The sequence below is a fragment of the Coturnix japonica genome, unplaced genomic scaffold (assembly GCF_054131305.1).
Source record: "Coturnix japonica strain WE unplaced genomic scaffold, WE-NBRP24 Scf049, whole genome shotgun sequence".
In the NCBI taxonomy this organism is placed as follows: Eukaryota; Metazoa; Chordata; class Aves; order Galliformes; family Phasianidae; genus Coturnix; species Coturnix japonica.
Genome location: NW_028188952.1, coordinates 939690 through 967101, shown reverse-complemented (window position 1 = coordinate 967101; position 27412 = coordinate 939690). Strand labels below are relative to the sequence as shown.

Here is a 27412-nt window from a genome sequence, read left to right as displayed (position 1 = left end):
ACCACAGCCCCCAGTGTCTCTGCAGCCTTTATTAGAGCAGGGCTGCTTGTGCAGCTGGGGGGGGGGGGGGGCTGCCCGCCTGCGGGCACCTCGGGACCCCCACCCCACCCAGGGGGAGGGGGGGCTTTCCCTGCTTCTTTTGGAATCACAGTTTTGTGCTGGGAGCTGCTGGGGCCGGGCACTGCCTGCCCACAGACAGCTGTGGAGGTGGGTGTGCTGGGGGGGGGGTCCTGCACCTCAGTACTTGGGGGGCAGGGGGGGGCTCAGCCCATGGGGGGGGCTGCTACCAGAGCACAGCACTGTCCAGGTGGGCAAAACCAGGGTCCAGACGCAGCTTCCAGTAGGTGTTATTGGTCACCCACGACTCCTTGCCACTGGCATCCATCATTCTCCTGTGGATGGGGAGGGGGTGAGGTGGGGGGTGTCACACCTCAGCTGTGCCCCCATTGCCCCCTCCCCACCCCGTTCCCTACCTGAAGAATCGTGCCTGGTGGGTGATGTTGTTCTCCTCCATCACGCGGCGTCTGTCCCGCTGCAGCTGCTCAATCTGCCGCTTCTGAGCCTCAGCGGCCGCCACGTTTCCCTCCTCCAGGTACCTGCAGGGGGGGGGGGGTGAGAGCTGTAAGGAGCCACCCCCCCCCCCCAATGTGGGCACACACCCCCCATCCATCCCCATCACTGCTCACCGCTGGTCCGGCCGCAGACGCGTGTCGGTGGAGGGCAGCACCCTGCGTAACTCAGGCGTCAGCTCGTTCAGCTCCAACGCGAACTGCGTGAAGCCGTAATTCCTCTCGTGCTCGGGGGGCATCGGGTCTGATATGGGAATTAGGGGGGGGGGTTATGTGCTCAGCACCCCCATAGCACTCTAAGCATCCCCCCCCCATACACACAGGGTGCTGCCCCGCTCCTTACTGGCTCTCCAGACGCATTGTCCTGGGGGTGGCCCTCGGAACAGCCCTTCGTGCCATTTCCCTGCCAGCCGCTCCACTACGGCCCCGCTGCGGCTCAGCACCGCGCCCTGAACCTCGTTGGCACCAGCGCCCCAATACCGAGCCTAGGGATGAATAGGGGAGGGGGAGATAGGGGGAGTTAGGGGGAGATAGAGGGAGATAGGGGGAGTTAGGGGGAGATAGAGGGAGATAGGGCGAGTTAGGGGGAGATAGAGGGAGATAGGGGGAGATAGGGGGTGATAGGGGGAGATAGGGGGGAGATAAGGGGGAGATAGGGGGAGATAGGGGGAGATAGAGGGAGATAGGGGGGAGATAAGGGGGAGATAAGGGGGAGATAGGGGGACATAGAGGGAGATAGGGGGAGATAGGGGAGGTGGGGAGGGGGTAAGGATGGGGTCGGAAGGGGTGGGGTTATGGGGCAGGGTCATTCATAAAGGGTCAGAAAGGGAGGGGTCAGTGAGAAGGAGCGGCGCCATTCAGAAAGGGCGTGGTCATTCATAAAGGGCGGGGCCATTCAAAAAAGGGTGTGGCACGCGTGGGAAAGGAGTGAAGCAAACGAGGGCCGCTGATTGGCTGGGAGGATCGGTGAGGGGGCGGGGCCAGAGAATTAATACAACGAAGGGACAATGCGGAGTGGGCGTGGCCTGAGTGAATGAATGGGGGCGTGATTTGAGTGAATGGGGCCGTGTCTCCGCCGTGTGCGTGGGTTACCTTGCAGAAGGTGATCTTGCAGTGGTAGGAGGGGTCACGCGTGTTCCGGATCAGCACCTCCCCGTAGTGTTCGATCCAACGAGGGCCGCTGAGAACGTTGTGGATGCAGGTGGTCACCTTGTTCCATTCAAAGTGGTCCCCGGACCTGAACATAGATGGCTCGGGTTAAAGGGGGGGGGGGTCGAGAGCAGAGGGCTGGAGGGGGCTGAGAGGTGTGGGGGGGGTTGGAGGTCCGGGGATGGGGCTGGAGTTACGGGGGGGTTGGAGGTTGGGGAGGGGCTGGAGGTGGGAAGGAGGGGGCTGGGGGGGGGGGGGGTTGGAGGTCGGGGGGGGTCGGAGGATGGAGGGGAAGGGGGCTGGAAGGGGGTGAGGGGCTGAAGGTGGGGGGGGGTTGGAGGTAGGAGGGGGGTTAGAGGTAGGGGGGGGGCTGAAGGTTTGGGGGGGGTGATGCTCACCTGGGCAGGTGGACGTTGACGGTGCCCACCGGGACGATCTCTAAGGATTTGCCCCAGAATTTGTTCTTCCATCTCATATCTGAGGGATGGCGGCAGCAGCAGGTGAGGATCCAGCCCGTTTGATGACCCCCATAAGTGCCCCCCCCGCCACCATCCCCACACTCACCTTGCCAGAAGATGAAGTTGTCAGACTCGGCATGGCAGGCGGAGATGGGGGGGTGATGGCTGACCTGGGGGAGGATGAAGGAGTCGCTGTTCCTCCACTCTCCCCCCCCTCTATGTCTCTCCCCCCCCTCTATGTCCCTCCCCTTCCCCCAGCCCCTCAGTACCTGCTCGCTGATGAAGCGGAACCCACGGTCGGGCCGCACGCACTCGTAGGTCTCACCCAGCACTGGGTTGAAGGGTTTGCTGCCCGCACGGTAGAAGGTGGAGGCGTAGGCAGACACAGCAAAAGCAGCCACATAGACCTGCACAGCCACACCTGGGTCACTGTGGTGGGGTGGGGGGGGGGCAGGCTCCCATTGGGGGCATCCCCTGACCCCACTGATACCCCTCTGTGTCCTCCCTTCTATATCCCCCCCAACCACCTCACATCTTCCCAACTCATGCTCCCCACATCCATGTCCTTCCATGCCACATCCCTCCATATCCCCTCAACCAATGTTCCCACACACAAATCTCCCCCAGACCCATGTCCCCCTATGTCCCCCCACCCTATATCCCTCTGTCCCCCCCTCCATCCCTCACCAGGCGCTGCCGGGGGTCCCGTGCTCGTGCAGCGCGGTCCAGCAGTGTGCTGTACTCCAGCTCCTCACACAGTCGTTGCAGGGTGTTCAGGGGCTCATTCAGCTGCACAGGCAGAGCCACACGGGACAGATCCTTGCCCACGCTGCTCCTTAGCAGCCCCCACAGACTCACATCCCCTGCTGGTGCAGGGGGGGCAGGCAGACGGCTCCGACGCTGCAATCCTGGCCCTGGCAGCTCCAGTTGGGGCAGCTCCACCAGCCCCCCCAGACTATCCATTCCTATGGGGGATGAGGATGTGAACTGGAGTGCCCCTGCCCCAGCACCCTGTCCCCACATCTATCTGTCCTATATACCTGTTTGTGGACGTCCAGGCCCCCCGGGCTCAGTCAGGTCCTCATCAATACTGTTGGTGGCCTCACTGATGCAGGACTCATCGTCTGACGCCTGGGGACGGGCACAGTCGGGTGGGCTGCGGGGGGGGGTGGGGGTCACCCAGCGGGGGGTTGGTGGGAAGGGCACCCCTGGAGGAGGTTGGTTGTGTGGGACAGGATTGGGGGATCCAACATGGGAATAGAATGGGGATGCGGGGATTGCAGGATGGGAGGGAAGGAGCCTGGTCCCACCACTATGCTCAGAGAGTGAGGAGCCCCCAAACACCTTGTTTTGGGGGACTGTGGGTAGCTGGAAGGGACGTAGGAACCAGGGGGGACATGGAAGCCTGGGCTGGCTGATGGAGAGGGATGGGGTGAGAGAACAGAGAGATGAACCAACGGGAGCAGCACCAGCTTGGGGGTCCCATTCAGCTCCGCAGAGCCCTCCCTGCCCACCCCCACCCCAAGATCCCCCACCTCATTCTCAGAGGAGCTGGCAGAGAGGAACACCTCACAGGCATCGAAGAACTCGGTGTGTGAGTCGGCCAGAGAAGCGATGCTGCGCTGCGAGCGCTGCTGCTCCCGGCCCTTGGCAGGCAGCACGTCGGGCTGTAGGGACAGCAGGGCTCAGCACCCACCCCATTACCCCCCCCAGCCCCATCCCCTGCCCCACATCACCTCATCAGGGAGTATTGAGGCAAAGGAGTCCATGGTGGTGTCAGAGGAAACTGAGAGCGAATGGAAGCGCTGCAGCCCGTCCCGTGACTCCAGGCCTGGCAGGGGGGTCTGCGGAGGGGAGGAGCTGAGCCAAATACCCCACAACATCCCCCCAGTCCCATGGAGGGGCTCAGGTATACACAGGGTCACTCAGACCCCCAGTATTTGGATGAAGCCACAATGACTTGCAGCATCCCCCCAGGACAGGGGACCTGTGCCCCCTGACACCAGCACAGCCCCCCCCCAGACCCACAGCCCCCCTCACCCCAGTGGGGCCGGCACTGCCTGGCCGTGGGGCTGAGCGCCGACGGTCCAATGCCCGCTGCATGTCCTCCAGGCGAGCCCTCTCAGCCGTCAGTGCTGTCACCACGCTGCTGAGCGAGCCATGCACTGCAGGGACAGGGGCGGGCAATGAGGTTGTGACCACCCCACGCTCCCCCCTGCTGGGGTTACCCCATTGTGTCCCACCTTTCTGTGCCAGCACCCAGAAGCTGCGCTGCAGCTGGCTGTACTCAGGAGGCAGAGTGAAGGGCAGCTGGCCCTGGTTGGGCTCCAGGTAGCGTGAGAGGTTGGGGACGGAGCCGTGCAGCCGCCCCACCTGGAGGGGACAGGGGGCTCAGCAAGAGATCCAGCCCTGGGTTTAGCACACACACAGCCTGCAGCCTCCTCACCCGTCCGATGGTGTCATCCTTGGCGAAGCTCTGAGTGCACCACATCCTGGTGGTCCTCCGACCCTTCTTGGGCCTCTCTGTGGCAGCTGAGGGCTGTGGGAGGAGGGATGGGTGGTGAGAGCGGGGCTGGGGGATGCGAGGATCGGCCCCACACTCTGGTTCTCACCTGGGTGTTGGAGATGAGGGGCGCAGAGGGGATACGGTGCAGGGACTCGAGGCTCTGCAGCATCTCCGTCAGCTCCCGCAGCTGAGCCTGGCAAGCTGACAGCTCTGAGTGGGAGCAGAGGTGCTTCAGTCAGGGATGGGGATGGAGATGATGGAGATGGGATGATGGGGATGATGGGGATGATGGAGCTCCTCCCTTTCCTGCTCACCGGCAGAGCAGCGCTCCAGCCCCTCGCTGTCCTTCAGCCACGCATCCACCTTGTCCCTGGAGCTGGAGAGGGTGGACAGGGCAGGGGCACTGCCCGAGGGCATGATCCGTGTCCATGGACCCTGAAGACAGACAGGACACCATCAGGAGCCCCATACCCAGACACGGTCCCACACGTCCACCCCGAGGTGCCACCGACCTGTGCTGTATTGGGGGTCCTCCTGGCTGGAGCGAGTGGGTCTGGTCTCTCCCCTTGATGATGGGAGCAGAGGCTGCTCACCCAGCTGGCAAAGAGCTCTGCAGATTTGATCTGTGGGACAGATGGTGGGTATGGGGGGGGCAGAAAGCCCAATCCCCCCCCAATCCCCCTCTAAGCCCCATTGGGTGCCCCCAGACCTTGAGGTGGTAGATGTTCTCCTCTGTATCCAGGTCCACCCTCTGCGCCTTCTTGTTGACAGACATGACAGACTGACGGACATCGATGGCACCGTGCAGCTTCCCCTTGAGGACCTGGGGAGCCCAGGGACCCCCGTCAAGGGGAAGACCCCCTTCTTCATGGGGAAATGGGGTCTCCCCCAAGCTGACCCCATGGGCAGCCCAGCCCCATACTCACATCCTGTCGCGTGGTGGCATATTTCAGGATGCCATTTTCCAGCACAAAGTACCTCTGGGGACAGACAGAGACAGAGGTGAAACCCCCTCAGCCCCCATTGCAGGGCTCCAAACCTGCCCCCAACACCCCGTTACCTTGTGCCAGCCCTTCAGGGGCCATTTCCTCTTCTTGAGCAGGTAGCCCTCCTGTCTCTCTGGCTCCCGACCTGGGCTGCCCCGTGTTCGTGGCTCCTCCACCACCTCCCAGCTCTCTGAGCCCTATAGGGACCAAGGTCAGACAGATAGCAGGGCATCTCCGTATCCCCCTGAGACCCCACAACACCCCCAAGTGAGGCTGGATCCAGTTAGGATCCCATTGACCCCCCCTGACCTGCTGGATGCTGCTGTGCTTGGAAGACACGGTGCTGTTGGAGCGTGACAGCGCCTTCCTGGGAGATGATGGATCCTTCTCGTGGCTGCCCATGGCCGGCAGGTCCACACTGAAGGGCCTGAGCTCAACTATCACGGGCCAGGAGGTGGGACACACTGTGGGGAGGAGGAGCCTGGTCAGGAACCCACTGTGGGGGCATCTCCATCCTTACCCAGCTGGGGACCCTTCTACCCATAGACTGAATGGCCCAAGGATGGGGGCAAAGCAGAACCCCCGCCCCGTGGGTGCCCATATCAGGGTGCCCACATCAGGGTGTCCATATCAGGGTGTCCATATCAGGGTGCCCATATCAGGGTGCCCATATTAAGGTGCCCATATCAGGGTGCCCATATTAGGGTGCCCATATCAGGGTGCCCACATCAGGGTGCCCACATCAGGGTGTCCATATCAGGGTGTCCATATCAGGGTGCCCATATCAGGGTGCCCATATCAGGGTGCCCATATTAGGGTGCCCATATCAGGGTGTCCATATCAGGGTGTCCATATCAGGGTGCCCATATTAGGGTGCCCACATCAGGGTGCCCACATCAGGGTGCCCATATCAGGGTGCCCATATCAGGGTGCCCATATCAGTGTGCCCACATCAGTGTGCCCACATCAGGGTGTCCATATTAGGGTTTCCATATCAGGGTGCCCATATTAGGGTGTCCATATTAGGGTGCCCATATCAGGGTGCCCATATCAGGGTGTCCATATCAGGGTGCCCATATCAGGGTGTCCATATCAGGGTGTCCATATCAGGGTGCCCATATCAGGGTGCCCATATCAGGGTGCCCACATCAGGGTGTCCATATCAGGGTGTCCATATCAGGGCGCCCATATCAGGGCGTCCATATCAGGGTGTCCATATCAGGGTGTCCATATCAGGGTGCCCATATTAGGGTGCCCATATCAGGGTGCCCACATCAGGGTGCCCATATTAGGGTGCCCATATCAGGGTGTCCATATCAGGGTGCCCATATTAGGGTGCCCATATCAGGGTGCCCACATCAGGGTGTCCATATCAGGGTGCCCATATGAGGGTGCCCATATGAGGGTGCCCATATCAGGGTGCCCACATCAGGGTGCCCATATCAGGGTGCCCATATCAAGGTGCCCATATCAGGGTGCCCATATCAAGGTGCCCATATCAGGGTGTCCATATCAGGGTGCCCACATCAGGGTGTCCATATCAGGGTGCCCATATCAGGGTGCCCATATCAAGGTGCCCTTATCAGGGTGCCCATATTAGGGTGCCCACATCAGGGTGCCCATATCAGGGTGCCCATATCAGGGTGCCCATATCAGGGTGCCTATATCAGGGTGTCCATATCAGGGTGTCCATATCAGGGTGCCCATATCAGGGTGCCTATATCAGGGTGTCCATATCAGGGTGTCCACATCAGGGTGCCCATATCAGGGTGTCCATATCAGGGTGCCCATATCAGGGTGTCGATATCAGGGTGCCCATATCAGGGTGCCCACATCAGGGTGCCCATATCAGGGTGCCCACATCAGGGTGCCCATATCAGGGTGCCCATATCAGGGTGCCCATATCAGGGTGCCCACATCAGGGCGTCCCCTGCCTCAGTTTCCCCCGGTGGGACGGAGGCTCCTCCCCTCCCTGCCCCGCCTTCACCTCTCCCATAACGTCGGGTCCATAGTCCGCTCCGCACCCCACGGGCTCGGTGCCACGGGGCAGCCCGGCGGGTCCCCCCCGTTCTCAACCCACCCCTCGCCCAGCCGACACCGAAAGCGGAGGGGATACTGGCTGACCGGGGGTCCTGGAGACCCCCCCCAACCCGTCCGCCCGTTTCCCATTGCCGGTGTCCCGGTTGTTCACCTGTACGGACGGAGGAGCCACGGCCGGGACCGGTCGCATCCCGCCCGGCGGCTGCAGGAAGCGGAACACGGAAGGAGGCGGAGGCACCGGGTCGCAGCCGCTCGGTTCTGCCCCCTGCACCGTGGAGGACCGACCGGAGCCGACAACGCCGCGATGCTGCGGCTCCAGCCCCCATAAAGGCTCCGTGTATCGGGAGCTCAGCCCTTCCCCTATAGGGAAAACGGGCTCAATAGAGAACGCGGCTGAGCCCCCCCCTGCTCCACCCCATACCCCGAGCTGCCCATTGCAGCGCCCCATAGAGCAGGGAAACCCAGCCGTGGCTTTGGGGTCTCCTTCCCACCCCAGTGCAGCTCTGCTTGGCTGAGCCTCAGCTGCAATGGAGAGTTGTATGGAGGAACCCCCCCCACACCCCAAATGATGAGCCAGGCTTTTGGGATCGCTACCACCACGCAACCAGCTTTAATGGGACAGCCAGCAGCTCAGCTCTATGCCTGCCATTAGGGAGAGCTGCAGCCCAGCCCTACACAGCACTGAGCATTGCATGTCCTCCATGCCAGCACTGCTGTGGGGTTCTGACCCCTCATCAGAACCAGAGCTTCCCTGAGCACATCCCATATGGGGTCACAGCTGGGCCGACCCCATATGCCACTGGTGCAGGGAGCAGAGCAAAGGGCTGAGCAAAGGGAACCTTTAAACCCTGCAGGTGACAGAGCCCAACTGGGGGCTGGGGATGAGCATCACTGTGTCCCTGTGCTCTGTGTAGGTTCTGTCCCTGCTGGGCTCCCTGTCTGACCCTGCAGCTGGTGGATGTGCCCAGCCAGCAGCGCTGAGAGGTGTGAGGCCGCGTGCTGCAGCATGGAGCACGTCTGGGAGGGCAGCAGTGCCAGGGTGCCCAATGTCTGCCCATGGGAGGCCTCCAGTGAAGGCAGCTTGGCAAAGTTCTCCACTCCCTGCCTGCTCAGGATGGTGTCGTCAATGCAGGCGCCTGGAATGGAAGAGAGAGGCAGGAACAGCTGAGGAGAAGCATCGAGCTGCGAGGATCAAAGTGTTTGTGCTGGAGCTCGAGGTGTTGAAGGATGCTGAGATGTCCACACAGAGCAGGGGGCAGCTCCAACCCCAGCAGCAGCAATCCCTGCTCCTCCACCCCCATCCATCCTCTCCTCACCCTTAGGGAACCAGCCCAGAATATCCCAGCATGTAGAAGGATCCCATAAGGATCCACACAGGAGCAGCCCAAAATCAAAGCACGTGGCTAATGGTGTCATCCAGCTGCTTCCTGAGCTCCATACCATGACTTGGGCAGCTCAGTCTGTGCCCATCACCCTCTATTGAAGATCATCACCCTGATATCCAACCTCTCCCCCCCCCCAGCTTCATGCAGGAGCCCTGTGCTGTCTCACCCAACAGGTTGATCTGTGGAACTCCCTTCAGGACCCTCAGCATCTCCTTGACTTTGGTTTCTGGGCTCACCAGGAGGATATTCCGGGTCACAAAGAGAGGGAGGAGGTTCTTATAGCGGGATTGGGACAACACAGGCCGGATGATCTATGAGAGGCAGCACTCAGTGATGGGGGAGGAGACATGGGGGCTGCAGCAGCCTGAGCCCTATGGCTCCCTTACACCCCCATACCTCATTCAGGACGAATTTGACCTCAATGTTATGCTTCCTCAGGTAGTGTCTCATCAGCACCATGTCCTCCCCGGGTAAATAGTTGTATTGACACACAGCGATCATCCTGTTATCTCGGAACGCCGCCTCCACCTGCCGCCTCAGCAGCCGGGCGTAACCGTATTCCTATAGGGAGGGAGGGGAGATGGGAGGGGGCAATGGGAGCACCAGGGCCCTGCTGCGGGGGGATGATGCTGGGCCTGCTCCGGGCCTCAGGCCTACACGGGGCCTACATAGGGCCTATGTGGGGCCTACATAGGGCCTATGTGGGGCCTACATAGGGCCTATATAGGGCCTATATGGGGCCTACACAGGGCCTATGTGAGGCCTACATAGGGCCTACACAGGGCCTATATAGGGCCTATGTGAGGCCTACATGGGGCCTACGCAGGGCCTATGTGGGGCCTGCATAGGGCCTATGTGAGGCCTACACAGGGCCTACGTGGGCCTATATAGGGCCTATGTGTGGCCTGCATAGGGCCTATATAGGGCCTGCACAGGGCCTATGTGTGGCCTGCACAGGGCCTATATAGGGCCTGTATGGGGCTTCTGTGAGGCCTGCATAGGGCCTATATAGGGCCTATGTGGGGCCTACATAAGGCCTACATGGGGCCTACACAGAGCCTATGTGGGGCCTATATAGGGCCTATGTGGGGCCTACACAGGGCCTATGTAGGGCCTGCATAGGGCTTATATAAGGCCTATATGGGACCTATGTGGGTCCTACATAGGGCCTATATGGGGCCTGCATAGGGCCTACACAGGGCCTATGTAGGACCTGCATAGAACCTATATAGGGCCTATATGGGGCCCACATTGGGCCTATGTGAGGCCTGCATAGGGCCTACACAGGGCCTATATAGAGCCTACACAGGGCCTATATAAGGCCTATATGGGGCCTATATGGGCCCGTCAGCCCCATGGCGGCCCAGCGTTACCTCCTCCTCCTCCTCCTCCTTCCCTTTAGGCGCCACACAGCGCTCAGGGACAACAGGCCGCGGTGCGATGTACTCGGTGACGGCCATCAGCTTCTGCCGCTGGAAATGCATGGCCTTCCAGTGCCGGGTGACCGCTTTGGAGCCGCACCGGATGAACTGAACGGAGGGCAGCCAACCTGTGGGGATAGAGCAGCTCTAAGAGGGATGGCGGACACGGAACCGAACCGAACCCGGCCCGGCTTCACACTCACCCCGCCGCCATGTTGCCGGGCTGCTCAGCGCCGCCATCTTTGCCGCGCAAGGCTTTGTGGGTAGGCCGAAGCACCGTCCCTTCCGGTGCGTCCCGTCTCCTAGCAACCAGAAGGCTGCGGCCTAGTCGTAGTGCTTTAGGCCTGGGCCTACTGCCCCCCAACCCGGTGTATCCACCCCACACCGGGCCCTGCCCACCCCGAGGCCCCTGTTCATTCTATTCCTGCTCCCCACCTCTTTCTGCCCCACATTTATATCCCTCTTATTGTTCCCTCTCTGTCTGGTACCCTTACCCTTCACAATATGTCCACCCCAGCCCTCCCCCATATCCCCCTACCCACACACAAGGACCCAAGGAAGGGGCAGGGGTCCTGTTCACCATCACCCACCACGGCTGGGGATGAGGAGGCTTTACATGGGGGTGAGTGCGCCATTGCGATGCCTGCTCCATAGGATACAATGGGTCGGATCCATCGCTGAGCCCATTTTCCATCAGGTTGTAAGGAAATATCCCTAGGGGTGACCCTCACTGATCGCTTTATGGCTGCACGGAACCTTCGTGGGCTGGGAGAGTCCATAAACCCAATGAGCTGGTGAGAAACCATAGGGAACCCAGCATGTTTTGGGGTGGGTGGGGACAACAGGCTCCAATATAATGTTTATAATGTTCCTTTAAGCAGCTCTGAGGAGTTTCCAGCCCTTCAAACCATCCACTTGGACCGGGAGGAGATCTGCACCATTGGGAGGCTTGGGATGCTGCCAGGGATTCACAGCCTCTATCTACAGCGGGTAAGAGCCTGGTTCTATAGGGAACAGCCTCCTTAGGGAGGGGGGGGGCATAAACACCCCCAGTTCTGCCCCCCAACACTATCAGAGAGACCTCGTTCCAGTGCTGCCTTCCTATGGCATAATATGAGTGAGGTTCTGGCTTTTCTAAACCCAACTGAGGAGCCTGGGCTCCCATTCAGCCCTCACACCTTCACCATAGAGCTCCTTGGTGGTGGTAACACTGCAGCACTCATGATTTTTCCATACAGTGTTTCGTTGTGTTTTGTGTCTTTTTTTCCCCCCCCAACAGAACCGAATTGAGAAGATAGAGAACCTGGATTGCTTTCCCAACCTGCAGTAAGTGCTATTAAAGGGATGCATGTGATCCAGGGAGCATTACAAGGCAACTTTGCATTGGTTTATCACAAGGGTTTGCCATCCCCAGACCAACAATGCTGCATGGCTGTCACCCTGCAGACCCCAGACCCTCCTAAGGGGGTCACAGCTCCTCCTGCCCTCCCTGTGCTCCCCCAGGTTCCTCTCACTGGCTGGAAACTGCATCCACAAGGTGGAGAACCTGCTGCCCCTGCAACACCTGCGTTTCTTGGACCTGTCTCAGAACCAGATCCAGACTCTGGATACAGGTGGGGTGATACCAGCAGAGCCTTGGCCCAGCAAAGCTCCAGCACAGCCATCCTGGGGCTGGGTGATGTGTCCCATAGCAGGGTGATGGGAGCCCCATAGATGGCTTTGAGACAGCCCTTCCCCTATCAGACCCCATGTATCTGCTTCAACAGAGCATGGAAGCAGCTCCTGGCAGCATTAGGGATCTCTTAGGATCTCTCCAACCCAGAAGCTGTTTCCTGCCCTTGCCAAGCAATGTTCACATAGGCTCACTCTGCTTTTAGGGACAGTCCTTTCCTAGGTGGATTTTGGCACAAAGAGAAGGGATGGAAGGGTATCTCCCTCTGCTCTTCTTAGTGTTTCTAGTGTTGAAAGGGAACAGTGACACGCTGGGAAGGGAAGAAGCCTCTTTTCTCACTATCAGATCGTACAGAATCCCGTGTCCCCTCCCTCCCTGCCTCAGTTTCCCCAGCTGTGAGCTGAGAAGCAGCTTCCCACGGCAGGGCTGTGGCCTCAGGGATGCATGGAAAGCATTGAGGTGGTGGCAGCACAGCAGGGTTTCAGCCCCTCTCATTGCCTTTCTTCCTTCCTTTCCTCTGTGCAGATGAGCTGCCCCGCAGCCTCCGCTTCCTGGACCTGACAGGAAACGAATGCACCCATCAACCCGGCTACAGGTGGGTTGGGGAACCCCATAATGGTGAGCAGAGGGGGGAGAGTGAGCCCCCAATACCCTGTGAGCTCAACTATTGCATTCAGCTCCTCAATAAGAGCCAGGAAATCTGAGTCTGCCGCCCCCTGGGTGGGTTTGAAGGGGGTTGAACTGATGCTGTTTAGTTTGTTTGCTGTTTGTTTGCTGCTTGCAGGGAGCTGGTGCTTGGAGCCCTGCCCCATCTCCTGCAGCTGGATGCCCAGCCCATCCATGGCTGCACGGATCCTGCCCCGGATGAGAAAGAGGAGGAGAAACATTGCTCTGGCAGTGAGGATAGTGATGATGAGTTGTTTGCTGAGCTGACAGCCCCATTCACCACAGGCAAAGGTGCCCAAACCAAACCAGGACACAATGCATGATTAAGGGGGGGGGTCTCCCTGTCCCCAAGCAGTGAGGAGCTCGGGTGGCTGTGCCAGGCTCTAATTCTTCCCCTTCTCCTTCCCACCATCCCTGGCAGATTTCTTCACAGACCTGCAGCAGGAATTGGCTGGGCACTCTCGGAGGAGGCAGGGGAAGGCCCTGGAGGAGCACCAGGCCCGTCTGCAGGAGCTGCAGGAGCACAGGGGTCTGCTGCTGCCCCCCATATCACTGGGCACAGAGAGCTGCCCACCCCCCAGCCCAGAAACCAACACAGCCCCCAACCCTGGGCGGTCTCAGCTCCATCCCCACGCAAAACCAAAGCGAAACCAGCAGCCAAAACCAGCTGCCAAACAGAGGCAGCCCCGACCCACAGCCCTGCAAAAGGAGCCTCGTAGCAAAGGGGCAGGGAAATAGGGGGCACCTCGGGGATGTGGCAGCAGCACAGTGTTGCACAGTTGGAATTAAAGCCTCTTTATTCTTACATCGATCTCTGTCTGCCACCCCCATGAGCACCAATTGATTGCTCAGGGCTGGAGGTGCTGGTGGAGCCGTTCCCTTCCACAGCTCCAGAATGAGAGGAGGAGAGGAACCACGGCAGGGCACTGGGAAGGGTTTCTGACCCATAGGTGGGAGCAGTGCTGTGGGGGCTGAGCTGGAGCCTGAGCTCAGCTCCTCCCCAATCCCAACATGGGGTTTATTTGTAAAACTTCATCTCTGCATCCACGCAGTCAAAGAAAAGCTCAGCCAACTCCTCCAGCCTTGGGGCCACGTTCCCTTCCAGCAGAGCATTCACTGCATCCAGGCCCTGCTTCTCCAGCTCCCGCAGGGTCTGAAGGAGCTTCTTGCCCTGCTCCTGTTGGGGTTGGGGACACAAAGGCTGAGGATGGGCACCTTTAGGACACCCCACTGCCACCCCATATTGCCATGGGACAGCACCAGGGCCATCAGGAAGGGCTGGGTGCTACCTGATCCTTCTCCATCAGCTCCAGCGCTGCCTGGTGCCGGCGATAGAGCTCGTGCCTCCGATCAACCGTGCTCTGGAATCGTGGCACCTTCTTAGCAGGGTCATTGCTGAAGGTGGGAGAGCAAACCTGCGGCGCAGGCTTAAGGCCGGGCACGAAGATGAAGGGCTTGAAGACAGACCTGGTGGAGAACAAGAGAGCTCAGCCCAGGGCAAGGCTCCATTCTGTGCCCATCAAACTCAGGTGCTCACCTGAGCTGCTTCCTCACCTGGAAGGGTCCGGAGTGGCCGTGAAGAAATGGATGCAGGGCAAGGCAGGGTCCTGGGGCAGTATGGACACCATGCTGCCTGCTGTGCGGAAACCCTCCGAGTCCACACAGATACCACTGGCCTTATCCCTCAGGATGGCCATGAACGTCTCTGCTGTGATGCGACCTGGTGGGCAAAGCAGATCCACGTCACCATGGAACAAGACGGGGGTCCCCATCCCCATCCATGTCCCCATCCCCATCCATGTCCCCATCCCCATCCATGTCCCCCCATCCCTGACCCCATCCCCATCCATGTCCCTCCATCCCCATCCATGTCCCCCCATCCCCATCCATGTCCCCCCATCCCCATCCATGTCCCCCCATCCCCATCCATGTCCCCATCCCCATCCATGTCCCTCTATCCCCATCCCTGTCCCCATCCCTGTCCCCATCCCCATCCATGTCCCCCCATCCCCATCCATGTCCCCCCATCCCCATCCATGTCCCCCCATCCCCATCCCTGACCCCATCCCTGTCCCCATCCCCATCCATGTCCCTCTATCCCCATCCCCATCCCCATCCATGTCCCCCCATCCCCATCCATGTCCCCATCCCCATCCATGTCCCCCCATCCCCATCCCTGACCCCATCCCTGTCCCCATCCCCATCCATGTCCCTCTATCCCCATCCCCATCCCCATCCCTGACCCCATCCCTGTCCCCATCCCCATCCATGTCCCCATCCCCATCCATGTCCCCATCCCCATCCCTGTCCCCATCCCCATCCATGTCCCCATCCCCATCCCTGTCCCCATCCCCATCCATGTCCCCATCCCCATCCCTGTCCCCATCCATGTCCCTCTATCCCCATCCCTGTCCCCATCCCCATCCATGTCCCCCCATCCCCATCCCCATCCCCACCTGCATGCAGTTGCAGCAGCTCCTTCCCAGCCCGATAGCGTGTTTTAGCAGCCTCCATTCGCGGTGGCTGCTTCTCCAAGGAGAAAACCTCAGCAAAGCTGAACTGTCCATCCCCATTCCACCAGCCCTGACTCCGTGCTCGCTGTCGCAGCTCTGGGTGCTCAGCTGTGATATCCGTCCCGATGCTGAGCTGGTTGGAGATATTACGGCTGCCCTCTGTGGAGCTCAGGGCACGTCAGACCCAAATGGGGAGTGGATGTGGGTCTCCATATTAACCTGTGAGCTCATAGGATCCCACCGCTGCCCCCCTCACCTCGGATCCGCTGTGCAGCCCAATAGCGGCCGGCTGTCTCCAGCACCCAGGCTTCGTGCCGGTCAGCCAGCAGGAAGGTGTTGTGATACACAAAGGGAATGGGCTCCTCCTTGCAGCTCCCCCCCTGCCCGTGCTGCTCCAGCAGTGCTGTCATCACCTCCAATGCTTCCTTAGCAGAGCCGCCCCTCTCCAAGCCCAACCTGCAGCACGGCAGCACCCGCTCGGCCCTATACACCCTATAGGATCTATGGGGTGACCTCAGGGATGCTCCTCACCTCACTAAGTCCATCCCCAGCAGCGCCTCGTCCTCCCCTATGGGCTCACGGGTCCACACGCCCTCATTGCCCACGCAGACCCCGTGCTCGTTGGCTCCCATCTCAGCACCCCACAGCCACGCGGGACGGCTCAGCACCACGGCGTGGGTCCGTTCCACTTGTTGTATCTCAATGTAGGTGCACTGCAATGGGGATGGGGGGGGTTAAGGGACCCGGTACGTTCATCACATCACACAGGGACATTGAGAACCGCCTCGATCACGTTCTCACCTGCACTTTGTCCCCGGGGCGGTGGATACCGGACGGGATATGGACGATTTCTTGCACTTCGTGCCGCGGCCGGTCGGCGTTTTTGCCGAATATCACGAACGGAGCCGCCGTGTGAGGGGGCAGCGCCACGAAACAGTCACACGATGAGGGGCCGGGGTCCTGCCCTGCCATCCTAAATAGGGGGGGGGGGCACCTTCCAACACCTCCTGCCTGGGAACCACAGCACTACACAGACCGGGACCCCCGCAGCGATAAGGAGCGGACCCCAATATTAACCCTGATACCGACCCCCAGACCCACTCGATCCCCGTTACCGGACTCTCCACCCCCCGGTTCTGCCGCTGTTTCCTCTTCGTCTCCTCCCCTCACCTCCCGGTTCCGCCCCCCTCATCCCCGCCCCGTCCCATCCCGTTCTGCCGACGGCGGCGCCCGGTGGCCGGAGGTCGCAGGGCGGTGGTACCGGTCCCCCCCCCCCATTACCCCCCATTACCCCTCGTTACCCCTCGTTCCCCCCCGTTCCCTCCCGTTCCGAGGTCGCCCAACGGATCGCGGTGCAGGATGAGACCCCGCCTAACGACCCCGTCAAATAAAGGATCCGGAGAACCGGGCCGTGGAAAAACGCTCTTTATTCCGGTACAAAACGAGCCCCAGCCCCGCAGCCTCCCCCAGCACGGAGCCCCCCATCGCTCCCCCCCCACCCCTCACCCCGCAGCTTCTCGGCCGCCCCCGGCCCCGGGCGGGGTTGGGCGGGGATCCCGGGGCCGGAGCTGCCGGTTCCTCCCCGCCCCGGGGCGGTGCTCGGAGGGGGGACGCGTTGCGGGGGCAGCTCGGGGCCGGCACCCCACGCCGCAGCCGGCCCGACAGGTTTCGACGGGCGGGGGCCGAGCTCCGGCCTCCCCACCCGGTGCCGCCGCCTCCCGTTGCCCCATCGCGGTGGGTTGGGGCCCATTTGATCCATTAAGATCCCCCCCCTCCTCCCACCGCAGTGGGGTAGAGTCGGGTTGGGGACCCCCAAATGGGGCCGGGGGGGGCACGGAGCCCAGCGAGACTTCACCTCGGGGAGGGCTCCAAAGGAAGGATGGGGGGGGGGGGGATACACAGCATAGGGAAGGGGTCGCCCCCTCCCCAGCATAAAAGGCTTCGGCTACATCTTCACCCGGAGCCGTCCACCCCGATAGGGTGGCAAAGCCTGGCTTCACCTTAATAAAATAATAATAATTAATAATATTAATTAATAATTAATAATAATAATTAATAATAAAACACTCGAAACCCGAAGATTCGCGGGGCGCCCTTTGGGCACGGACCCCGTTCGACTTCACCTCCACACCTTATTAATCCCCCCCCCACCCCCCCCCATCCCTCCCCCAGGACCCCCGGGGGTCTTTGAGCTCCATCCTCGCCCCCCACGGGACCCCAATCCACCCCTCCCCACATCCCAGACGGCTGAGACCCAGCGCTGTCTATGGGGCAGAGCCGGGGGTCCATGAGCCCACCTCACCCCCATTGCTGCCTTCCCTCCCCCATGTTCAGTGTCTCCTTCTTTATCCATGGGGCTCAGCCACAATATGAGGGGTGGGGGGGGGGGGAGGAAGGGGATAAGACCCAAAAGATTCACCCACGGGGTGGGCTACCGGGGGTGGGGGGTGGGGTGAAGGACGGACTAGGACAGCCCCGTGGGGAGGGGGGGACAGGTTGTTGGGGGGGGGGTCCCTGCTGAGAGATGCGGGGACTTGGGACGGCTATGGGGTCCCCGGGGGGTACAGGCAGCATGCATAGGGGGGACGGGCAGGAGGGGTCCCGAGGGGGGGGGCAGCATGCATAGGGGGGGAGCCCTGCAATAACAGGGTCCACGCCTTGGGACAGCCCAGGGACGGGCAGCATGCACGGGTTGGGGGGGGGTCGCGGGGTCCCCGGGGGTGGATCGGCCGCAAGAACCGGGATAAAGGGGGGGGGGGATGGGGTTGGATGGGGGGGGGGGGGGACGGGACCGTCGGGCGGAGGAATGCGGCCATCCCGGCTCCCCGGCGGTGGGTGTGGGAAAGCTGCAGGCGGGCGCTTGGGCAACCGGCAACCGAGAACCGCCCGACATCAAACCCCCCCCCTATATCCACCCCCCACATCTGAACTCACATTCAAGCAGGATTATTATTGCTTCCCCCCCCCCCTTTTTCTTCTTCTTTAGGGTTTTTTTGTTGGCTTCAATTTGGGGTCCCCCCCCCACAACCACCCCATTCATTTGGGCCAAATCGAAGCCAAAAAAAAAGGAAAAAGGAAAAAGAAAGAAAAGGAGGGATTTGCAGACCCCCCACCCCACCCCGAACCCCCAACAGGGTGGGCTATGAGACCCCCCAGCCCCACACAGCGCCATGAGTGGGGGGGAATTGAGGGGGGGGGGCTGAAACACAGCGGGGTCGTGGGGACCCCGGAGCTTTTTAGGGTGGGGGGTGCACGGGAGGGGCTGCAGCCCCGCTCCAGGTCGGAGGGTTCGGGGTTTTCTCTCTCTTTTCTCCTTCCGCCCCTTTCGGCCGGACGTGTTTGGGCAGCTCCGGCTTTTCGGTTCTCATTGATGTTCCTCCCGAGCCGCCTGCCAGCAGCTCCCAAAATACCATTGGGGAAACCGGAGTTATTATAGGGGGGGGGGGGGGGGCGAACGAAACCGCCCTCGGGCATCGCCGCTCCCATAGGGACACCGAGCGGCACCGAGCGGCACCGAACAGCAGCACCCAACCCCGGAGACCAGCCCCGAGGGTCGCCCCCCCCCCACAACCCTCGTCCCCCATCCTCACCCCCCGCTCAGTTTGTGGGGTTGGCCGTGCCCCCCTCGGGCTCCCGTTTGCCCCCTTTGCCCCCCGGCGGCTCGTTGTTCCCTTTGCCGTCGGTTTCTCCGCTCTCTTTGTTGCCGTCGTGGGTCTTCATGTGTTTCCCCAGGTGGTCGCTGCGCATAAAGACGCGGCCGCAGACGGGGCAGGTGAATTTCTTGGTGCCCGTGTGGGTCTGGAGGTGCCGTTGGAGCTCGTCGGATCGGGTGAATCTCTTCCCGCAGAACAACCAGTTGCAGACGAACGGCCGGTCCCCGCTGTGCCAACGCAGATGAGCTTTGAGGTGCGACGTCTTGGCATAAGCTTTGCCGCAGCCCGGGATGTGGCAGTTGTGAAGGTGTTTGCGCTTCGATCCCTCTGGGCACGGCCCCCCCCTCTCCGCTTCCTGGCAGTTGGGACATCGACACGCCGCCTGACCCCCCCCCCGAGGCACAGCCCGGCGACCCCCCCCCTTGGCCCGGCCGCCTCCCTCCGCTTCGGGTTGGGGGGGTCCCTCCAACGCCTTGGCTCCCTCTGGCCCCAATAGGTGCTGGGTGGGGGGCAGCAGGTGGGGGGGGGGAGCGCAGAGCTGCGCTTCGTTCCCTCCGTACCCCCCTAAAGGAGGTTGGAGGCCGGGGGGGGCGGGTACTTGGAGCCCCCCCTGAGTGTGGGGCAGCTCCATCCAACTGGCCCCGGCGTGGAGGTCCCACCAATTGACCCCCCCCTCATCTCCGGACGGAGCGGGGTGGGGGGGGCGAAACCAGGGCTCGTAGGGATGCGCCATGTCCGGGGGGGTCGCCTGCAGCAGTTTGGCGTAAGAACCGGGTGCGGCGGGGCCGTCGGGGGGCAGCTCTATCCGCGGGGGGCCATGGGGGTCGTAAGAGCCGGGAGCGGCGAAGGAGACGTCGGGACCCGGCAGCGGCAGCTCTGGGGGGGGAAGCGGAGAGGAGAAGTCGGAGCCCGGTGGGGGGGGTTGGAAGGGCTGCAAGGGCTGCAGGTCCAGGGGGGTCGGCGAGGAGCGGGGAGCGTCGGAGGATTGGTTCCCAAGAGAGCCGCAAACAGCCGTGAGCATTGCCGGGCGGCGGAGCGGGCGGGGGCGCAGACAGACCTGTAGGGCCGGGGGAAGGGGGGGCGGTGAGGGAGAGAAGAGCGGTGAGAAGAGAAGGAGACCCTGCCCCCATACACAGCCCGGCCCCGTGTGGGGCTGAATCCGATGGCCACCCCGATTCCCGTCCTTACACAGAGGGAAACTGAGGCAGGCGGTAGATCCCATGTGTTATGGCTGCCAGCCCCACTGATGCGGCGTCCCCGTCACCCCACTGAGGGCATTTCCCCACCGCGACCCCCGGTGTGACACCGGAAGGTACCGGGTACCAGCCCCCCCCCCTCGCCCCCCATGGACCCCACAGACCTGGTCCCAAAGCCGAGGAAACAACGGGGCTTTGCCTCCCGTCCCTGCGTCCCCCACACACAGCACTGCGGGTGCGTGCCCCAAATCCTGCCCCACCGCCTCCCCCTATAGCACATGGACACGGCACCATGCGCTGCTGTGGGGGCGGAACGCAGCCGGGGGGGTCACACAGCTCCGGATGGCAGCGGGACGGGGCAGGGAGCCCCGGGGCTCGGCCACCGGCAGAGCTTTGAAGCCGGGCTCGGAGCTGCTTTCGCCCCCGGCCACGCACCCGCAGCCCCCGGGCACCCACCGCTCCCCGCAGCGGGGCCGTGACTCACCGGAGCCGCACGGAACCCACGGGGGCCCGGCCCCACCCCGGTGTTGAAATCCACCTGCCGCCGCCACCGGCTCCCCTCCCCCTCACCCCACACCGGCACGGTGTCCTACCGGTGCCCAACACCCCCCTCAGCCCCTTCCCAACACCCCCAGGGCGATGGGAGCGGAGCCGCGGTGCCTCCCACCACCCCACTGCGGGATGGGGCCAACCCCCCAGCGATGCGCTGATGCTTTGGGGCCGTATTCCACAGCCTCCATCCTATGGGGCTCCGGCACCGGAGATCCCCGGCAGCCCCCAGCCCCATAGAGAAGCCGCTTCTCCCGGTTCTGGGGTGGGGACCCCACGGAGCGGGGCAGGAGCTGCCAGTGTCAAAGCCTCCCCATGCAATGGAGCCCATCTCCACCTGCTATAGGAGCCCAGAGCCCCCCAAGGGCTGGGGGTGCTGCTCCCCACCTCGGTTCTGCTCCATCCCATGGGGGAGGGTCGGTACCGATCGCCCCCAACACTCCTAGAACCGTCCCCACAACTTGGGGGGCGACAGGAGGGACTGAGAGCACAGCACAAAACCCCACGGCGCATCGCAATGTATGGGGCAGCCGCCCTACGCTGAGTGGGGCCACACGGAGCTGGGAACGGGGGGGGGGTCCGACAGCATGACCTCGGCCCCCCCCCCAGTGTCCAGAACCGAAGGGAGGGGTCGGGGGGCAGAAGGGAAGAAGGGTCCGTAACCGCAGAGCCCCCAGCCCCATCCCCAGCCCCGTCCCACCTCGCCCGGTCCCGGTGGCGTTTTTCCATGCTCAGATGACGGCAGAAGCCCCGGGGCCACCCGGGCGAGGTTCGGCGGCGACGCGGCGGCCGCTTCACCGCAGGGAAACTGAGGCAGCGGCGGATGATGCGCTGTGAGTCACGGGCCGGGCTGGGCACAACGACTCTGCCCGACTCTCAGCCGGTGCCGCGCCCCGACCCGAACCCGGCCGGGCTCCACGCGTGACGGTACCGCGGGTTCGGGGGATGCCGCGGGTTTGGAACCGATCCCGGGGTTGCGGGGGCGATGCCGCGGGTTGAGGCTCCGTGGAACGCAACGAAACTCCCCCGGGGAAGCGGCGGAGCGGGGCGGGGTGGAGCGGAGGGGGAACCCGGTTGGACCGAGAGATTCAGCCCCATGAATGGAAGCGGGTTGTAAATGGACCGCAATGGGAACGGAGGGAGGATCGGGAAGGGGGTCGGGTTAGAGAGCGGTCCCGTTCGCAAAGCGCTGTTACCGGGACCACCGGTGCCGTCGGGGCGCAATACGGTACGTACGGGTCTAAGGGCAGCAACGAGCTCCCGGCGGCTCCGTCCTCATCGGCGGGGGCGGGTGGGCGGCTCTGGCTCCCGAGGGACCCCCGAGGGACCCGCACGGTTCCCCAGGGACCGGGCACCCACTGGGCCGGGTGAGCAGGAATGGTGGGTCCCGGCCGAGCGCCGGCTCTTCCCTCCCTCCCTTCCCACCTTCCCAGCTCCACCCCTATACCTGGCCCAGGTGATTTTAACCCTTGGAGGCAGAGCCCGGCCCCGGTTGACAGAAGCCTCGTCCCCCAGTTTGGGATCAGGCTCATGAAAGAGGAGGGAGGGGACGGGAAGTTCGCAGCAGACACCGCAAAACAGGGGGGTAATTAAAAGAAGAAAGCAACAACCACCTCCTCCCTCCTGCGCCTGTGGCCTCCATCCTCCTTCCTCTGATGGCTCAGCCTGGACAGCCCCCACCCGTCACCCCTGCAGCCCCCCCCGGTGTATTAACGAGCCCCCCCCCCACGGGTGTCATCAGTGGGGTCGCAGTGCCCCCCGTTCATCCCTGTGCCGTGGGGTGGATGGGACGTGGCAGGTCAGAGTGGGGTCCTGATACCCCCCCGTGCCCTATATGCAGCCTAAAGAGGGGAGTGGGAGCCCATCCATACTCAAACTGAGGGGTCCGACCCTCCTGACCCCATAACAGTCCCTGATGGAGGCTGTGAGCCCGGGGACCCCGAGGGAGGGGGGGGGTTCCAGGTGGCATCATTACAATGGAGCTGCTCTATTGCTTGGGTGCCACGACCCCATTTCTACAGCCAACGACCCCATTATGGAGCAGGGCTGGCTGCTGGAGACCCTACATGGTTAGGTAGGTTTATCCCTATATGGATAACCCTCAGAGCCCCCCCCCCAGCCCTGCTGCCCATCACGGTGCGTGGGATCCCCGCAGCTCCCCCCGGTTGGGGCGGCGGATTCGGGAACTCCTTTGCCCTGGGGGAAACTCTCCTGGTTTTCATCATCGCGTGGGTCCCGGCGGAGCTTGTAGGGATGGGACGGAGCTGCCTCCACCGCTGAGGGTGGGGGGGGAGCGGGATGACCCCCCCCGGCATGGAGGGGATGGGCAGCAATGGGCAGCCCCCATATAGGACCCCCCATATAGGTCCCGATCCCAGCCCTGATCCTGGCTGCAGCATCCCAATGTGTGTGTGTGTGTGGGGGGGTGATGGGGATGCGGCCCCCCCCAACCTCCCCATTCCTTTGGGATCGGTGGAATGGGAACAGATCAGCCCCGATGAGGGGCTCCGGTCCCATTGATTGCTGTAGGGTTGCAACTCCTCACCCCATTCCCATGGATTCCCTATGGGACAGCAAGACAAGGGTGTGCTGCAGGGCAAGGCTCAGGTATGGTGTGACCCCCCCCCAGCTTGGGGGGCTGGGGAGGAATGGGGCTGGGGGCAGCAGCTGAGCAGGGCAGGGGTTGATGGAGTTTAGTTGGGACCCCCATTTAGTTGGGACCACCCATGGAAGGAATGAGTCTGCTGCAGGATGCGGGAAGTGAGGGGGGGGGGGGGTTCATCTCCTTGCCATGGAACGTCTGAAACCCCGAGCAGTGCCTTGAAATTACGGCTAATTACAGAGCCCATTTGCATAAATTACAAGGCAAGAGGAAAATGCCTCGAATCCCTCCATGGAGCTGCTCCAGCTGATGGGTGCTGTGACCCACACCCCCATAAAGGGCTCAGAAGGGGTTTGTGACCCCTAAATAACAGCTGGGGGGTGAGGGGTGGGTGGGTGATGAGGTGCAGCCCCATAAGGAGCGGGGGCAGCCCTGTGTGCAGCTGGAAATGGAAGGGTATGGAGGGATGGGGGAGGAGGAGATGTGTCCCCCAGCTCAGGGATGGGGGGTCATTTGGGGGGGGGGGTGGGAGATAGAGGAGGAGGGGGAGGCCCCTCCCAGCCCCAGGGCAGAGCACTTCAAAGGGCTCCCGGCTGTGGGGAACTGAGGGCAATTTCCTCTGCTGTCATAAAACAAATTGGGATCTGAGAGGGGAGCGGGGCTGGCGGGTGCTGTGTGTGTGTGTGTGTGTGTGTGCTCACAGCCATGTGTGCACGGTGATGTGGTGCACCCCTGTGTGCCTATGGCAGCGGGTGCTGAGCCAGCAGGTTATGGGGGATGGGGGGGGGTCGGGTAAGGGGGTGCCTTGGGGTGATTGGTCCCATCCCAGCCCATGGGGCTGCGCCGTCTGCATCGCCCCGGCCTCAGGGGAGTCCCCTGGGGGGGCTGTGGGGCCTCAGACGGGCGCCTGGATCGGCAGCCAGACGGGCCTGGGGGGGGCTGAGCTGTGGGGGATGGCAGAGCTCCAGGCATGAAGCTCTATGGACCTGTGGGGTGCTGGGTGAGCACAACACTATGGGTTGGCCTTGGTTCTGTGCACCCACAAACCCAGAGCTAAAGGGTCTGTCTGGGGGGACAACCCCACGGGACCCCCCAGCATCCCCATGCTGTCCCTATCCCCATACCTGGCACAGCCTCTAATAGACAGCACAGAGCCCATCCTTCCCCCACCCCACACATCTCCATGTGCCACCCTATGGGTCCCCATTTGGGCCCTATACAAAGCTATCTTTGGGATTATCACGATGTTCTCCTGCCATCCCTCTCCCCATGCTTGGCACAGCCTCTAATAGACAGCACAGACCCCATCCTCCCCCCACCCCACACATCTCCATGTGCTGCCCTATGGGTCCCCATTTGGGCCCTATGGGTCCCCATTTGGGCCCTACAACCCCACAGGACCCCTCAGCATCCCCATACCGTCCCTATCCCCATGCCGCCCCTATCCCCATACCTGGCACAGCCTCTAATAGACAGCACAGACCCCATCCTCCCCCCACCCCACACATCTCCATGTGCTGCCCTATGGGTCCCCATTTGGGCCCTATACAAAGCTATCTCTGGGATTATCACCACGTTCTCTTGTGCCAGGTCGCATCGTGCCCCGGGGCTGCATTTCTCACCTGAGCAGGAACTGCTGTCGGGATTCAACCTTTGCAGCACGATTCGGCCTCCCCTGCCCTGCCATGAGCTGACAGCCCGGGATGATGATTCAAACCTGGATTTTAATGAGCTTCATTTAATCTCTCTATAGATCTCTGCCCGCCCCGACCGTCACCACGCGAGGAAACCCTGCTGGCATCGAGATGGGGACACACACAGCCACAAAGTGGGGCTGATTATGGGGGTGGGGGGACACAACATCACACTGGGGATGTGGCTGCTCCTATTGGGTATGGATGCATTGGGGATCCAATGGTTCCATATGGAGATCCAATGGTTCCATATGGAGATCCAATGGTTCCATATGGGGACATGTGGATGTGCTGGAGACACACCATGTCCAGAGCCCCCCCCCCAGGACATGGGGAAGGGTTGGAGGGGAGGCAGGGCTGGCCCAGCCATGTAGGAACAGGTTTGGTTCATGGTGTGGATCAAAGGCAGCACAACAGGGCTGACGTCAGGGCCCCCAGGCAGCGGTGACGGCACCGTCCCTGTCCCCCAGGTTGGCTTTGCCACCCCCCCCCCCCCATTTCTGTAGGGGCTCTGCAAACTACCTGCTAATACTTCGAAGAAATCATTAAGGATGGTTTAATGATCTCAGCACAGATGGGCTGGCGGGCTGCTGGAGGTGCCCTAATTGCTTTAATTGCGTGTGGGCTCTGAGCAGCTGCCAGCAGCCCCAGGGGTGGGGATGGCTAGAGGGGCTGTGGAGCTGTGGGGCTATGGGGCTGTGGGGCTGGGGAGCTGTGGGGTTGTGGAGCTGTGGGGCTATGGAGCTGTGGGGCTGTGGAGCTGTGGGGCTATAGGGCTGTGGGGTTATGGAGCTGTGGGGCTGTGGAGCTGTGGGGTTGTGGAGCTGTGGGGCTGTGGAGCTGTGGGGTTATGGAGCTATGGGGTTGTGGAGCTGTGGGGCTGTGGAGCTGTGGGGCTGTGGAGCTGTGGGGCTGTGGAGCTGTGGGGCTGTGGAGCTGTGGGGTTGTGGAGCTGTGGGGTTGTGGAGCTGTGGGGTTATAGAGCTCTGGGGTTATGGAGCTGTGGAGCTGTGGGGCTGTGAGGCTGTGGGGCTATGGAGCTGTGGGGCTGTGGGATTATGGGGCTGTGGGGCTATGGGGCTGTGGGGCTAAGGAGCTGTGGGGCTATGGGGCTATGGGGCTGTGGGGCTGTGGGGCTGTGGGATGGGCTAAGAGCTGAGGGATCCCAGGAAACCTTCTCCCTTTACCATGCAAAATCCGCCCCCGTTTGCAGCCCACAGCGAGGACATCCCCAGCCCCGTGTCCCTGCTCGTATCCGGGCTGGGACTGGAGCCCAACGTTGGCGTCAGGGATTGAATGGGGAAACTGAGGCAGGGAGCAGCAGGATGGGACTTGTATGGGCAGGAGGGAGGGTGGGCAGCGGGGGCTGGGGTGGGCAATGGAGGGTGGGCTATGAAGGGTGGGCTATACAGGGTGGGCTATGAAGAGTGGGCTATACAGGGTGGGTAATGGAGGGTGGGCTATGGAGGGTGGGCAACACAGGGTGGGCTATACAGGGTGGGCTATGAAAGGTGGGCAATACAGTGTGGGCAATACAGTGTGGGCAATATAGGGTGGGCAATGCAGGGTGGGCTATTCAGGGTGGGCTATACAGGGTGGGCAATGCAGGATGGGCAATGCAGGGTAGGCTATACAGGGTGGGTAATACAGGGTGGGCTATGCAGGGTGGGTAGTGCAGGTTGGGCAGTGCAGGGTGGGCAATGGAGGGTGGGCTTTGAAAGGTTGGCAATACAGGGTGGGCTATGCAGGGTGGGCAATAGAGGGGGGGTAGTGCAGGGTGGTCAATGCAGGGTGGGCTATACAGGGTGGGCAATGGAGGGTGGGCTATGCAGGGTGGGTTATACAGGGGTGGGCAATGCAGGGTGGGCAATGCAAGGTGGGCTATGCAGGGTGGGCAATGCATTGTGAGCAATGCAGGCAGCTGCCCCTATTCCCCCCCGTCCCCATTGGTGTTAATGGAGCCATGGCAGCACTGGGGTCTCCTCCCTTATTGGGATGGGGCAGCTGTGTGTTCTGCTATGGGATCATATGGGATCAATGCTCTGCAATGGGGCTGATATGGGATGTGCCCCATTCGGATCCTCACCTCATTGTGTCTATGGGCCGCGCTGCTCCCAGGACCCCCAGGCTGGGTCGGTACCGGTACCGTGTGTGTGTGGGGGGGGTTCGGTGCCGGTGTGTGTAATTAACACGGGCCGCTAATTAGAAGGGAGGCGAGTTCCCACTAATGGAGGCCCCGCGGCCATAGACACCGCACTACAAAGCGCCGGGCAATTATATGGCTCCAGTTGTGGGGTGGGCCGGGCCTATGGGGGCAGAAGGGATCGGTTGGGACCCCCCCCACCCCATTATG

General features: G+C 62.1%; 5 protein-coding genes across 11 annotated transcripts; 1 reads left to right on the top strand and 4 right to left on the bottom strand.

The window, feature by feature from the left end:
• Positions 1–14: 14 nt before the first annotated feature.
• OSBPL7 (oxysterol binding protein like 7) lies at positions 15–8128 on the bottom strand. Of its 2 annotated transcripts, XM_085532283.1 has the most exons (23): positions 7860–8128; positions 5978–6132; positions 5743–5865; positions 5609–5662; positions 5392–5505; positions 5195–5305; positions 4997–5117; positions 4789–4892; positions 4623–4715; positions 4420–4549; positions 4217–4341; positions 3913–4020; positions 3712–3843; positions 3217–3307; positions 2864–3141; positions 2446–2583; positions 2283–2346; positions 2117–2195; positions 1662–1806; positions 913–1054; positions 687–813; positions 474–596; positions 15–392 (listed from the first exon to the last, which is right to left on the bottom strand). In XM_085532283.1, exons 1-23 carry the CDS (start codon positions 8032–8034, stop codon positions 284–286), a joined length of 2841 nt encoding a protein of 946 aa, XP_085388409.1. In that variant the 5' UTR covers positions 8035–8128; the 3' UTR covers positions 15–283. The 2 variants fall into 2 exon arrangements, with proteins under 2 accessions (XP_085388409.1, XP_085388410.1); XM_085532284.1 differs by lacking the exons at positions 4420–4549; positions 4623–4715; positions 4789–4892; ... (5 more) ...; positions 5978–6132; positions 7860–8128 and having other exon boundaries at positions 3217–3332; positions 4217–4354.
• A 159-nt stretch (positions 8129–8287) lies between these two features.
• MRPL10 (mitochondrial ribosomal protein L10) lies at positions 8288–10765 on the bottom strand. Its single transcript, XM_015885874.3, has 5 exons — positions 10718–10765; positions 10467–10642; positions 9490–9654; positions 9260–9404; positions 8288–8844 (listed from the first exon to the last, which is right to left on the bottom strand). Exons 1-5 carry the CDS (start codon positions 10752–10754, stop codon positions 8597–8599), a joined length of 771 nt encoding a protein of 256 aa, XP_015741360.2. The 5' UTR covers positions 10755–10765; the 3' UTR covers positions 8288–8596.
• Positions 10766–10789: 24 nt separating this feature from the next.
• Positions 10790–13657, top strand: LRRC46 (leucine rich repeat containing 46). Of its 2 annotated transcripts, none has more exons than XM_015885873.3 (8): positions 10790–11136; positions 11212–11308; positions 11396–11504; positions 11794–11840; positions 12018–12127; positions 12712–12781; positions 12971–13143; positions 13274–13657. In XM_015885873.3, the coding sequence occupies exons 1-8, from the start codon at positions 11019–11021 to the stop codon at positions 13588–13590; spliced, it is 1041 nt and encodes a 346-aa protein (XP_015741359.2). In that variant the 5' UTR covers positions 10790–11018; the 3' UTR covers positions 13591–13657. The 2 variants fall into 2 exon arrangements, with proteins under 2 accessions (XP_015741359.2, XP_032296777.2); XM_032440886.2 differs by having other exon boundaries at positions 10826–11136; positions 11393–11504.
• SCRN2 (secernin 2) lies at positions 13632–16528 on the bottom strand. Of its 3 annotated transcripts, none has more exons than XM_015885869.3 (8): positions 16455–16528; positions 16167–16338; positions 15897–16078; positions 15622–15821; positions 15309–15524; positions 14407–14572; positions 14142–14319; positions 13632–14029 (listed from the first exon to the last, which is right to left on the bottom strand). In XM_015885869.3, the coding sequence occupies exons 2-8, from the start codon at positions 16335–16337 to the stop codon at positions 13871–13873; spliced, it is 1272 nt and encodes a 423-aa protein (XP_015741355.2). In that variant the 5' UTR covers position 16338; positions 16455–16528; the 3' UTR covers positions 13632–13870. The 3 variants fall into 3 exon arrangements, with proteins under 3 accessions (XP_015741355.2, XP_015741356.2, XP_015741357.2); XM_015885870.2 differs by having other exon boundaries at positions 16467–16528; XM_015885871.2 differs by having other exon boundaries at positions 16481–16528.
• A 2315-nt stretch (positions 16529–18843) lies between these two features.
• On the bottom strand, positions 18844–27284 carry SP6 (Sp6 transcription factor). 3 transcript variants are annotated; one of them, XM_032440899.2, is made up of 3 exons: positions 27146–27284; positions 24988–25082; positions 18845–20075 (listed from the first exon to the last, which is right to left on the bottom strand). In XM_032440899.2, exon 3 carries the CDS (start codon positions 20037–20039, stop codon positions 18963–18965), a length of 1077 nt encoding a protein of 358 aa, XP_032296790.2. In that variant the 5' UTR covers positions 20040–20075; positions 24988–25082; positions 27146–27284; the 3' UTR covers positions 18845–18962. The 3 variants fall into 3 exon arrangements, with proteins under 3 accessions (XP_032296792.2, XP_032296790.2, XP_032296791.2); XM_032440901.2 differs by lacking the exons at positions 24988–25082; positions 27146–27284 and adding an exon at positions 22000–22138 and having other exon boundaries at positions 18844–20075; XM_032440900.2 differs by lacking the exons at positions 24988–25082; positions 27146–27284 and adding an exon at positions 21464–21595.
• Between the last annotated feature and the right edge of the window lie 128 nt (positions 27285–27412).